This window comes from Calliphora vicina, chromosome 2, assembly GCF_958450345.1.
Source record: "Calliphora vicina chromosome 2, idCalVici1.1, whole genome shotgun sequence".
Taxonomy (NCBI): Eukaryota; Metazoa; Arthropoda; class Insecta; order Diptera; family Calliphoridae; genus Calliphora; species Calliphora vicina.
In genome coordinates, this window is record NC_088781.1 from 116576562 (window position 1) to 116589087 (window position 12526).

The window sequence follows — 12526 nt, forward strand, 5'->3', positions numbered from 1 at the left end:
TAACTACACTGTGCACGAAATTGACGAAATCTGTCAAGAGGGTCACCTGGCGGGTAAATCTAATTTGATTACGCTGAATCCATTGGTACTAATTTTCGAAATAACGGTATATCTCGAAAACAAGAGTTAACCTAAAATAAAAAAAAACTGTTAGCACCACTGAACTCTGCGTACTCGAATTAGTTTAACCCACCAGGTGCCCCGCTTAACAGTTTTTCCATCTAGCACAGTTCAAAGGTTTAGTAACTAAATTTTAGTTATTGCCAAAAAAATAGTTTAACTTTACAGCATGTTTTTGTCCATTTTTAGGTCCGCTGCTACACCCACTTTACATTGTGGCCTACATTATTAATCTTGAACTGACAATTTTTTTTTGTTTGAACTGGCTTATTCAAAATTCCATAATATTTGTTTTACCTTTATAAAAGTGTCCATATTTGGCCAAATTTTGACTGATTGCAGAATACTGCTACATATTGATTTTTAGCCTAATCCGAACAGAATATTCGGTCAGACTCAATAAAATATGATTTAAAATAGAGTTTTGAAAGCGTTAAGTACAACAAAAAATCTGAACTGTTAATCAGTATTTCTTTTTGTCGAAAGAAAATTGATACGAAACACTCAGTTTTTATTGAATAATTTACTTTTATCGAATTATTTCCATACACATGTGTTCTACACTGCTACTTTTCTTTCGGCAGAATAAGAAAATTCTAAAAACCAGAGCTCCTGTTGAAATTAAGCTATTACGAAAACTAACCGTGTATAAGATTTAAACTTCGTAAATTAAAATCTAACACAATAACATGTAAACGTTTTTTTCAAACCTGCTTTAAACCGGTCCGTCATAGAATTCATCATCCATTATTATGCATCCTTTAAAATTGCTCACCTATTTCTTTCATAACTTTTTCGTATTTTTTTTCGAAATCTAGTAGATAATCAAGCATGTGATGAAAAACGATCGTTTTCAAAACTGAAATCCATTTCAAAAACGATTTGTGTGATGAATTTCGAATGTGAAAATTTAATTTCGATAAATTCCTTTTGAAGCAAATTTGAAACTGATATGACAAAACGATTCAAACTAACACATCACACCTTTTGTCGTTTTGAAATCATTTTTGCATCTAAGTCGTTTTTCATCACATACCTGAATGAGTTTCTATTCAGAGAATTGTTATAAAAATTCGAAAACTGACATTTTCGCCAGTTTTGTGTAACAGTAAACCTTCTCAAAAAACAGAAGATGAAACAGTAGAATATTTAGTATTGTATTGAACTTACGGGTCGATTATGGATGGCAACCGAACTTTAGTGGCGTTGTCAGTTGCCTGAATGGCAACCAGAAACTTGTGGTTGCGCAACAGAAGTTCGTAATCCACCCATTAAATTTTAGAAGACAATTTTTGAGTTTACAAATAACACACTGTAATTGTCTTACAAATTTCAGAAACTCGAAAAAAAAATTTGAGTTATGTATTCTGAAAAAATATTACATCAAAGTCTAAAAAATAGTAAAAGGAATAAAAAATATATACAGCCCAATTATGAATAAAAATTCCGCGTGAGTTTTTTCCCTTTTCTCATTTTTCCTATTCAAATTCAATGGGAAAAAACTCCCGGGGTACAAACTCCCGCGGATTTTTTTATTCATGATTGGGCTGATATATTTTGTTAATAGTTGAAGGCATAGAGAATTATACATAGAGACGAGACACTCCGATTTGTCAAACAAAAATACAACAAATCATATGTTTGAAATAAATACATTGAATAGCATGTATTTTGTTGTTGCAAGAGATAGGTTTTTGACAATTACGTCTCGTCTCTATGTTACCATATGGTTGAAGGCCTCCATTCTTCTTCATTTTAAATACAGTGAGCCTCAAAAGTGACTAAACACCAAAAATTATTTGATTTTTTTTAAGATAATGAAAATCCTAAAATCTATTCGTCGATTCAAATTTAAAAGTTTCGATTTTTTGGAGATTGAGTTGAATAATAGATTCGGTTCTCAAAAAAAGATTTAAGTCGGAATATAATGATTTTTATGATCTTAAAAAAATCACTGGTGTATATAAATTTTCTGATAACTTAGTGAGATCCACTAATCTAAATTTTTTTTTAATAATTCAACATTTTGAATGAATATCAGAACATTTGAAAACTGTTCTATGATGTCTTGAACAATGCCTTTGAACTCACACTATGTAATTTTTCAAGTGTATAAAAGAGTGAAATTACAATAATTAGAATCCTCTCTTTGTCATATTCAAATACTACTTTATTACACATACAAGCAGATATTAAGTGCATAGACTATTTGAATCTTCATAAAAATTATTTAAATTAACATTCCGTTAATTCGTCATTGGTATAATATGTATCCGCAGCTTTTGCACATTTAATTGTCAGTCTTAGTTTTGACTTTCAGGTTTCAAAAATCAGTATTGAAATAACTAACATTTTACAGAACACTTCTGAAACAAATCACTTTTTAAAAATATTCGTCTGTAACTATTTTAAAAACCACAAATTAATATATATCTTTACACATATTTTAAAAATAAGCTGTTATTGTAGTAAGAACTCAAAAAATCAGGTAGCAAAGCCATTTATTATTAAATAAAAAATTATATACACATAATGACGGTCTGTTTTATAGCATTTCTAGGTTTTAAAAAAATTTAAATTTCATTGATTAAGTTGTTAAATATGGATTAAAAATAATATTAAAAAAAAAACTTTTTGAATGAGAATTTTACATAAAAGAAAATATGTTTAAACAAAGCTCGATTAAGCTTCACAATATTATAGAACGTAAAAACATCAATAAGAACAAAAATAATAATTATAATTATAATACATTTAAAATTTACAATATTAAATTTATTAATCTTTAGTTGTAATAAATTGAACACAGTGCCTAAGTAATCAAAAATAAACAAACAAACAAAAAGAAAGAAAAACATAAACAAATATCTCTCAAAAGGACATTGTTACTTATTAACATAACAAAAATAAATAAATTTAAATTAAAAAACAATAACGAGAAATCTATAAAAGAAGTGGATGTTTATTAACAAATTTAAATGGTAACCTTTAAAAATACAAATCATAAATAATTAAATCTTAAACAAAAGAAATAAATTCAAAATTAAACAAAAAGCAAAATCGTTAATTGACTTACTCTCTATAGACAAACAAAAATAAAGCAAAATGATTGATTAAAACAATTTATAATTAATTTCATTAATATTTAAATAATATAAACAAAAACAACAAGAACTTAATAGTTTACAATATAATAAGAGTGTATGTATGTATGTCTACTCTTCAGCAGAGTTTTGTTAAATTTACTTATAAAATAAACAACAAATAAACAAACAAAATTAGAAAATACTTACAAAAACTCCCTTAAAAAAAGAAAAAATATATTTAAATTATCTTACAGCTAAATTTAATTTAATAAAAATAATAGTATTAATGTCGTCGTAAACAAATAAAATAAATATTTATATTATATTACAAGAAATATTTAAGTGTTTAGAGCAGTAATTATAACAAACAAAATAGCGGAATAACAATTAATATTAAATAATTATAAAAAAAACAACAATGTAAAATTTCACAAAAATACACAGAAATTATCAAAAAGTCTAAAAGTTTAATTTTTGAATATACATATGTATGTAGGTCAAGTGGGTATATAAGTTTTGGTTTTAATCAATTGTCTAATAATTATCTAGTGATGAAATACTGTATCGAACCATTTAGCGGTAACGATATTTGCTTTCGGTAACGGTAAAAATTGTAGCAATCAGCATTGAAAATTTAATTTTTTCGACTTGAAATTATGCTTCGGTGAATTGTAAAAGTGAGAACAGGAATAGCAATGAATAAGGTAGGTGTTGGGACAACACGTTACAAACATCAGCACTAACCTAATATACCCTCCCCACTATGGGGGTATAAATAATTAGGAAGTGTTACTATTTTCTGGTAGGTTTAGTCAAGAATAAGAATATTTTTTTGGAAATTTGTCAAACATCTTGATTACCGAAACTGAAAGGAAACTGAGGCCTATCGTATGGTATATATGAGGAGACGCATAACATAAGGTACTTTTTTGCTCATTTAAATTTTTGGGAAATTGAGTTTCATTTATTTCGCTTCCTTAAAAACTGCATGAACCTGAATCTAGTAACAAGTTTTTTTTATTTATCATTAGATACATCTAACTGCCATAAATCACCACAATAAATTTTCAAAGCATTCACACAACAGCCGGTTCTACGCACCGAAATGACCCGAGTTCACTCGGCCAAGGGCTGTCAACTCAGCAATCGCTGCTGCTACAACAACAACCACAATAAATGTTAAGGATGTTTGATATAAAACCACTTTTATATCGGAAAAATAACCTTTTGTTAAAAAATAAAGTAAAAAAGTACGTTTTGTTAAAACGTTTGAAATTAAATATATTATTTTTCTCGTTTTATACTAGTGTTGTACGTTTTGTTAAGCACCAATTTTCCTAACTTGATTATTTCTAGAAGATTTCAACCCAAATATGAAAATACCAAAAATCCAATTTGTCAAAAAATGCAAAAAATTACCATTTGTTCTGCGGCCCCTCATATGAATACAGTGTTGGAAAATATAATTAAACGAGTGCTTTTTTTCAAATTTTGTTTTATATTAGTCAAATTTAGTTTTGCAAAAAAAAATTATATGCAGTTTTGTTTATCAGACATACAACATAAGAAAAAACATAATCATTCTTCATTTCATTTATATTTAAATACATTATATGACCAACAATGTGAACAGTCAATATTTTTACTGGAAAAAATAATAGAAACGCGTAAAAGGATTCAATTTTTAGAGGTACATCTTTATATTTTTTGTTAAAAAATTATTTTATAATTTTGTTGCTCTACCTTTGTTTCTCAGAACTTGATTGCATCTGCGAATCATACAAAAAAATATAAATGCAGTTCTCAAAGATACAGACAAATATAAAACTTGCCTTTCTTCTGTCTCATGGCTCCACTGTATATTTTGTGTCAATACTATTTGTATTTTTGAATAAACAGAACGAAAAGCATGTGATCTTATCATTTTGACACACACCCTATACATATCAAGGCAAATTTATACAGTTGGCGGCAAAGTAAATTAATAAAGTAGCGACAGTACTACAACAAATACAACATTTACAAAAACCACAAGCAATTTTGTTTTTGGTTTAAGGTCTGAGCTGTCAAAGTTGCCTTTTGTTGTCTTTGCTTTTGGGCTTGTTGTATTTTTTGCCACAACAACCACAAGTGAATTGACAGTTCAGACCAAAGTAAAAAAATTTACTTTGGTTGGCGGCAAAGACTGATTCAGATAAATTGGAGCGAGTTCATTCTATTTTTATAATATGGAGTTCAAGGCGTATTTAACAAGGTGACAGCCAAGGCGTATTTAACAAGGTGACAGCAGTGGCGAATTGAAATAAATACAGGCGAATTCACTTATTTTTTATATATAGAGTTTGACATACGGACGTACGGGCGAATATTTTTTATATATGTAGTTTGACATTTGTGCGTGCTATTTCTATAATCAGCTGTGCTGCCGATGGCACCTTATTAAATGCACCTTGGTGACAGCAGTGGCGAATTGAAATAAATACAGGCGAATTAACTTATTTTTTATATACAGAGTTTGACATACGGGCGTAGGGGCGGATATTTTTTATATATGTAGTTTGACATTTGTGCGTGCTATTTCTATAATCAGCTGTGCTGCCGATGGCACCTTATTAAATGCACCTTGATGGAGTTTGTTTAGTTGAGGCCAAGGCGAATTTATACCAAGTGGTAGTGGCGAATTCGTTCATTTATAAGGAGTTTGACATACGAAACAATGTGAGCAAGGTGCATTTAATAAGGTGTCATCGGGAGCACAGCTGATTACAGAAATAGCTCGCGATAATGTCAAACTACATATATAAAAAATATTCGCCGCAACGCCATTATGTCAAACTCCATTTAAAAAAAATAAATGAATTCGCCTGTATTTATTTCAATTCGCCACTGCTGTCACCTTGTTAAATACGCCTTGAATGTGAGCGTCATGGCGAATTTATATACAAGGTGGTGTCGGTGGCGAATTCAGGCAAATACGAGCGAATTCATGCATTTTTTATATATGGAGAGAGTGGTTTTGAATGTCAAACTCCATATATAAAAAATTAATGAATTCGCTCGTATTTTCCTGAATTCGCCACCGACACCACCTTGTATATAAATTCGCCTTGGTGAGCGTTATACAAAAAATTAATGAATTGGCTCGACCAAGGTGCATTTAATAAGGTGCCATCGGCAGCACAGCTGATTATAGAAATAGCACGCACAAATGTCAAACTACATATATAAAAAATATCCGCCCGTACGCCCGTATGTCAAACTCTATATATAAAAAATAAGTGAATTCGCCTGTATTTATTTCAATTCGCCACTGCTGTCACCTTGTTAAATACGCCTTGGGCTCGACTTTGCCTGAATTCGCCACTGCCACCACCTGGTAATTTCTTATATATGTATATGTATGTTGAGTTTGACATACCAACATAAATTTGGAATTTTACATTTTGCTATACAAATTCTATAAGCAGATGGGTACTCCTTATTAAATACGCCTTGGCTTATACAATATTTTTTATTAGTTTTCAATTTTTCAAAATTTCAACGAAAATACCAACTGTAAACAGGTTTGTTTTGATATCAAATACGGCTTCTGAACACCACGTTACAATCTTTAGAGTAGGAAAAAGGACAACCAATTGTATTAGGGAATATTATATGGCGTTCACAAAATCATGCTTTTTTCGTGTTTTCCTATACAATTTATTAGTATGTATTGCAAACCTTTTTACTCAAAACTCATAAAAATAATTGATTTTGTGTCATCCTGTTGTATTTATTAAATCTTTTCTGTCAATGCAGATTTAACAAGGTATACTCGGTACCACTGCTGATTATCTTTTAATATATATTGATATTAACAGTCATAACATACTAAAGAAAAAAATATATATATACGATATATACACATTTTTATGATTTAAAAGTTAACGTTTATTTTTTATAAAATTACCACTTGCATAAATTATGAACCAGTCTGCATATGAATATATACTCACCACACTTACAGGGTTGTATTTGTGTATTCATTAGTTAAATTAACTGCAGCCAACTTCATATTATTAACCAATTTTTTTGAGTTTTAATTTCAATTTCTTTGTAATTTGTTTTATTTAAGCATTTTGTTAATTATTTCTACAATTTAATTGTTTCTAATTTAAATAAAAACAAACATTGTACTTGTATAAGTGTAGAACTGGACAAAAGTGTTACAAAACTAAAAGAAAGCCTTTTTATAATGGCATTTCGCAACAGTGGCTCAATTGATCAAATGGATTCAAGTATCGAAATGCGTTCTCCCTCTTCTCCTGTATGTGCTATATTGCCAAGAAAACTACGCTTTGCGTCGCCTAGCCGTGACGAAGAAGAGGAGGCGGAGGAACACTCAGTAATTGGAAAACAAAAAATTTGTTTAAGAAGAAATATACTTGAAAGTGATACAACAACACAAAAGTCGCATACCCCAACAACAATGTCTATATCGCCACCCTACAGAAAAGTAAGAGCACTAAGACTTTTCGATACGCCTGCTACACCCAAAACAATTTTGGAGAAATCATCTGGTAAATGTTTAAATCACCTCTCAGCGGTGGCTGAAGCTGATGTGACAAAGAGACACGAATCCTTATTCATTAAGACAGTAGAAAGACCACGTTCACTGCCTTTGCATAACAGAGCTTTGGACAATGTCATGCAACAGCAGACGGCTAATGTGAATCCTTTCACACCAGATAGTAAGTTTTTTTATTGGAAAATTAAGAAATATTAGAAACAGATTAAAATTTGTTGTATTTTTCTTGTTTTTAAAGGTTTAATGGCCCACAATAAGAAACGTTGTCGCACACAATTTGGACGGGAGAATCTCAGTAATAGATCATTGCAATTGTTTCTCAACAGTGACGAGGACTTAGTCAACGATTGTGATCAAGCGCCAGAAATGCATCAGGCCCCAAAGCGCTTAGCTTTGCAGGACACAAACATCAGTCGCTACAAAAAGGAATTTGTTGAGTTATCAGTGATTGGAATAGGAGAATTTGGGATGGTATATCAATGTCTCAACCGCTTGGATGGTTGCATTTATGCGATTAAAAAGAGTATTAAACCAGTGGCAGGAAGTTCGTTCGAGTAAGTATTTAATTGTTAATACAATAATTTAAATGTTATACATACTTTTTTTAAATAATATATTTAATAAATATAAATTTTATTGTATTTATTTAAAGTTATTGATTTGATAATAAAATAACATTTTATATTTTTCTATTTCAGAAAACAAGCTCTTAATGAGGTATGGGCACATGCAGTTTTGGGTAAACATGATAATGTTGTGCGTTATTATTCCGCATGGGCGGAAGATAATCACATGCTTATACAGAATGAATATTGTAATGGAGGGAGCTTACAGTCTCTCTTACAAAAGCGATCTCTGGTGGAGTCAGAATTAAGAATCTTACTATTGCATGTCGCCGAGGGTTTACGTTATATACACTCGAACGATTTGGTACACATGGATCTGAAGTCGGGCAATATATTTCTAACAAAAATACCATCAGTACATAAATCATCAATGCCACCATTAACCAAAGAGTGCTACGAAACAGGTATGGATGGTATTTACGAGGAATTAAGCAATTCCGAGTGGTTAATAACGTACAAAATTGGTGATCTGGGACATGTAACATCAGTTAATGAACCCTGCGTGGAAGAAGGAGACTGCCGTTATTTACCTAAGGAAATTTTAGAGGATGATTTTTCAAATCTCTTCAAAGCCGATATATTTTCGTTGGGTTTAACGTTATATGAAGCAGCTGGTGGTGGTCCGCTGCCAAAGAATGGCCCCGAATGGCATGATTTAAGAGATGGCAAGGTACCCGATTTGCCAACATTAAGCCGAGAGTTTAATGATATAATTAAAGTAATGACACACCCAGATCCTCAAAAGAGGCCATCATCCACATCCATTTTTAACCATTCGTAAGTATATTTTAAATGTCTAATCATTGAAGGTGAATAATACCAGTAATGTGATAGAAATCGATTTTGAAACCAAAAGAGGTGGTGATGAATTTATTATTTTCATTTTGAGTTTTGAGTTTTGTTAAGGATGCCAATTTGATACTTTTCCATCAATCTTAATCACATTTGTTGAATATATTGGTTGTATTTTCGAAGGAAATAATAACCCACTAGTTAAAAAATTATACTTGAAATCGAACGAAATTGATTTCCATAATATACCTGTATAAAAGGATTTTGTTATTCCGTATGTGATTTCTATAATATTCATTTACATATCGTCGCCCCGAAGTTAACTTCACATAACACAAAAAGTTGCATTGCAAGATTTTATAATATTAAGCATATCCATTCACTGTATCGCAAAATATAAATAAAATAAAGCGATTTGTTTATTTTATATATGGACAGATTTCATTCATTCATAAATAAGTCATATGGATACTGTATTCAGACGTGCTAGACTGTTTGTTTTTGTGACATTTTAATTTAAACAAATCTAATTTCAATAAAAGAGCTCCATATTATCTTAGAAACCATAAGAAATATAAACCTGGGGATCATACAGATTGATAGATCTAAGAATGGTCTTACCTCACTTTTTTGCTTTGTGTTATACGTGATGATAACATTGGCACAACGATATATATTCGTGGTCGTTATAACTAGTAAGTGGTTCGATTAAAGATTGAACCGTCTGTTGAAATAAACTTTCCGAAGTCATCACTAATTTTTAAAATGTTGCTAATGAAATAAAAAACTGAGTTAATAGCGAATCATTCAATAGGAAATTAACTTCAAAGATACAGATCGATCAGCAATACTTACTTACTCTTAAACAAAAAAGTAAATGGATTTACACAAAATTTTACAAAAATTATTCTACATTATGATTTTATATTCAGTTAAAACACATATAATTTAACTTTCTAATTTTAGCGTATTAAATTCATTGGAATCGAAGAGCAAAGCTCAACTGAGCCAAGAGTTAACTATAGAAAAACGTAAAAATGAAATATTATTGCGAAAACTGAGGGAGGCGCGAAAAACCATCAAAGCTTATGAACATAATGCAAAAGGTAATAAATGGAATAACAATTAATTAAAAAAGCAAATATTACAATATATTCCCACTTTGTAGCCCATAACTCCAGTTTTAATAGTCCTCAAATGATGTCTGACCAACGTTGCCTACGTTCCTATACACGCAAAAAGCGTACGCCATGTCTGAATTCTAAATTGGAAAGTCTACGTGATCGAAACAAAAATGTTATTAATAATCTAAAATATTAATTTGTTATTTCATTATAATTGTGTTTTTTTATTTTATTTTTATTATTTTGCTTTATTAGTTCATATGTTTTAAATCATTTAATTTCATTAAATATCATAAATTGTGAAATTTGTCTAACAAGCGTTATTCCAATCTCTCTCTCAGTAGTCCCTAATTAAATATCCTTTTATTATTTTAAATATAAGCCCACCTATATATTCTGCTTTGAGTTTTTGTATTCGATTTATTATTATGTTTTTATTCTAATAATTTACTTTTATTTACAAAAAAAAAAAAATAATAAAAATATTTATTAATGTTTATTATCAAAATAAAATGTAATTTCAATAAAATAAAAAAATCCTGTAAATAAGAAAATATATAATATTTTTAATAGTAATGCTGTATTTATATTGTTCATATTACCACTTTTAACAATCATTCTACAACTTTATTCGTAACGAATCATTTTTGTCTTCTATATTAATTTTCTCCCATCTTATTTTATATGTTATATTTGAATTTATTTGTGTGTTAAAATTAAATTTATTAATAATTATTTGTTAAGCTATTTTTTATAATATGAATAAAAAATTAAACATTGAAGATGCCATGTTGTATTTACAGTGAAACGGGGTTATAAAGGATACCACTTAATACCCGTCAAGCCTGAATTTTTTTCCAATAATGGGGTAACGATTCGAAGCGATAACGGCATTTTAATGATAGCTAAATATTTTTTAGGATTAAGTAATTAATTTAAAAGTTACATAGTCCCAGAGTTTTGCTGGTCAGGTTTATGAATCGAGTTATATTGATTTGAAGTTAGCAAGTATCGTATAGGGAGAATTGTCAAGTTTGTGCATTTTGACCATCTAAATGTCCGAATATCGCAAAGTTGTTTGCTTAACGCCGCACGGTGACTAAGAAATGAATTTCATTGACCAAATTTTTGTTAACACCTATCTTTAACCACATATATACTGTACCTGCCTGAACCAGTTTGGAGAACACATTTTCCATTGGAATGAAATTACTCCAAAACTTTTTTATTTTACATATTTAGATAGTTTTGGCCTTTTGAAACTGTCTGAAATTGGTCCATTATTTCACCGAGCCCCCATAATTTATATAGGCAAATTTAGCATCAAATAAGTTTTATTTATACAGAAGTCATGTCGGCTAGTTTTATGATCGATCCATAATTAGTCATAGCTTTCGGAAATGCATCACTGCGCTGCATCTGATGTTCAGTACCAAAGTAAATTAATAAAGTAGCGACAGTACTACAACAAATACAACATTTACAAAAACCACAAGCAATTTTGTTTTTGGTTTAAGGTCTGAGCTGTCAAAGTTGCCTGTTGTTGTTTTTGCTTTTGGGCTTGTTGTATTTTTCGCCACAACAACCACAAGTGAATTGACAGTTGAGACCAAAGTAAAAAAAATAGTCAGCTGTTCTACTGAGTCTACTTTATTAATTTACTTTGTGCAGTACATTCTAAAATGCAAAAGTTGGCAACACTGCAAATGTCATGAGTTCTAAAAAGCAACATTGATACAGATGATGCGCAAAAACCCATCAAACAAGCATCGCCGAAATAGCTGATGCATTGTCTGCGCATCAGCTGATTTGCATCAGCATCGCAAACTAATCACAGATGCGCATCAAATGCAGAGCAGTGATGCATTTCCGAAAAGACCCTCCCATATAAGACTCACTTCCGAAAATCACTTTAACGAGCATATATCTCTTAAAAATGTTGGTATCCACATTGAATTTAACAAAAATAAGTTTCATATAGAAATCACACGATTTCATTTCATAGTGATCGGTCCATAATTAGTCATATCTCCAATATAAGGCCCTCTTCCGAAAATCATAAAATTTCTCAACAACTGCTGAATCGATTTTAATGAAATTAAAACTGGAGAAAACTTCAAACAAATATCTCTCCAACAAAAAAAATCAAAAATATCACTATCGATTCAAAAGTTACAGAGTTTTGGCCGATGAAAAAGGATTCTGAGCCAC

At 30.2% G+C, this 12526-nt stretch overlaps 1 protein-coding gene across 1 annotated transcript; it reads left to right on the plus strand.

The window, feature by feature from the left end:
• The first annotated feature begins 1021 nt into the window (after window positions 1-1021).
• Wee1 (Wee1 kinase) lies at window positions 1022-11091 on the plus strand. Its single transcript, XM_065501139.1, has 6 exons — window positions 1022-3101; window positions 7397-7936; window positions 8012-8327; window positions 8472-9176; window positions 10158-10297; window positions 10360-11091. Exons 2-6 carry the CDS (start codon window positions 7441-7443, stop codon window positions 10509-10511), a joined length of 1809 nt encoding a protein of 602 aa, XP_065357211.1. The 5' UTR covers window positions 1022-3101; window positions 7397-7440; the 3' UTR covers window positions 10512-11091.
• Window positions 11092-12526: the final 1435 nt, after the last annotated feature.

Coding starts and splice junctions, on each gene's coding strand:
- Wee1 (XM_065501139.1), top strand. CDS start 7,441: ATGGCATTTCGCAACAGTGGCTCAATTGATCAAATGGATTCAAGTATC. Junction 7,937..8,011: donor GAATCCTTTCACACCAGATA/GTAAGTTTTTTT, acceptor TTGTTTTTAAAG/GTTTAATGGCCCACAATAAG. Junction 8,328..8,471: donor GTGGCAGGAAGTTCGTTCGA/GTAAGTATTTAA, acceptor TTTCTATTTCAG/AAAACAAGCTCTTAATGAGG.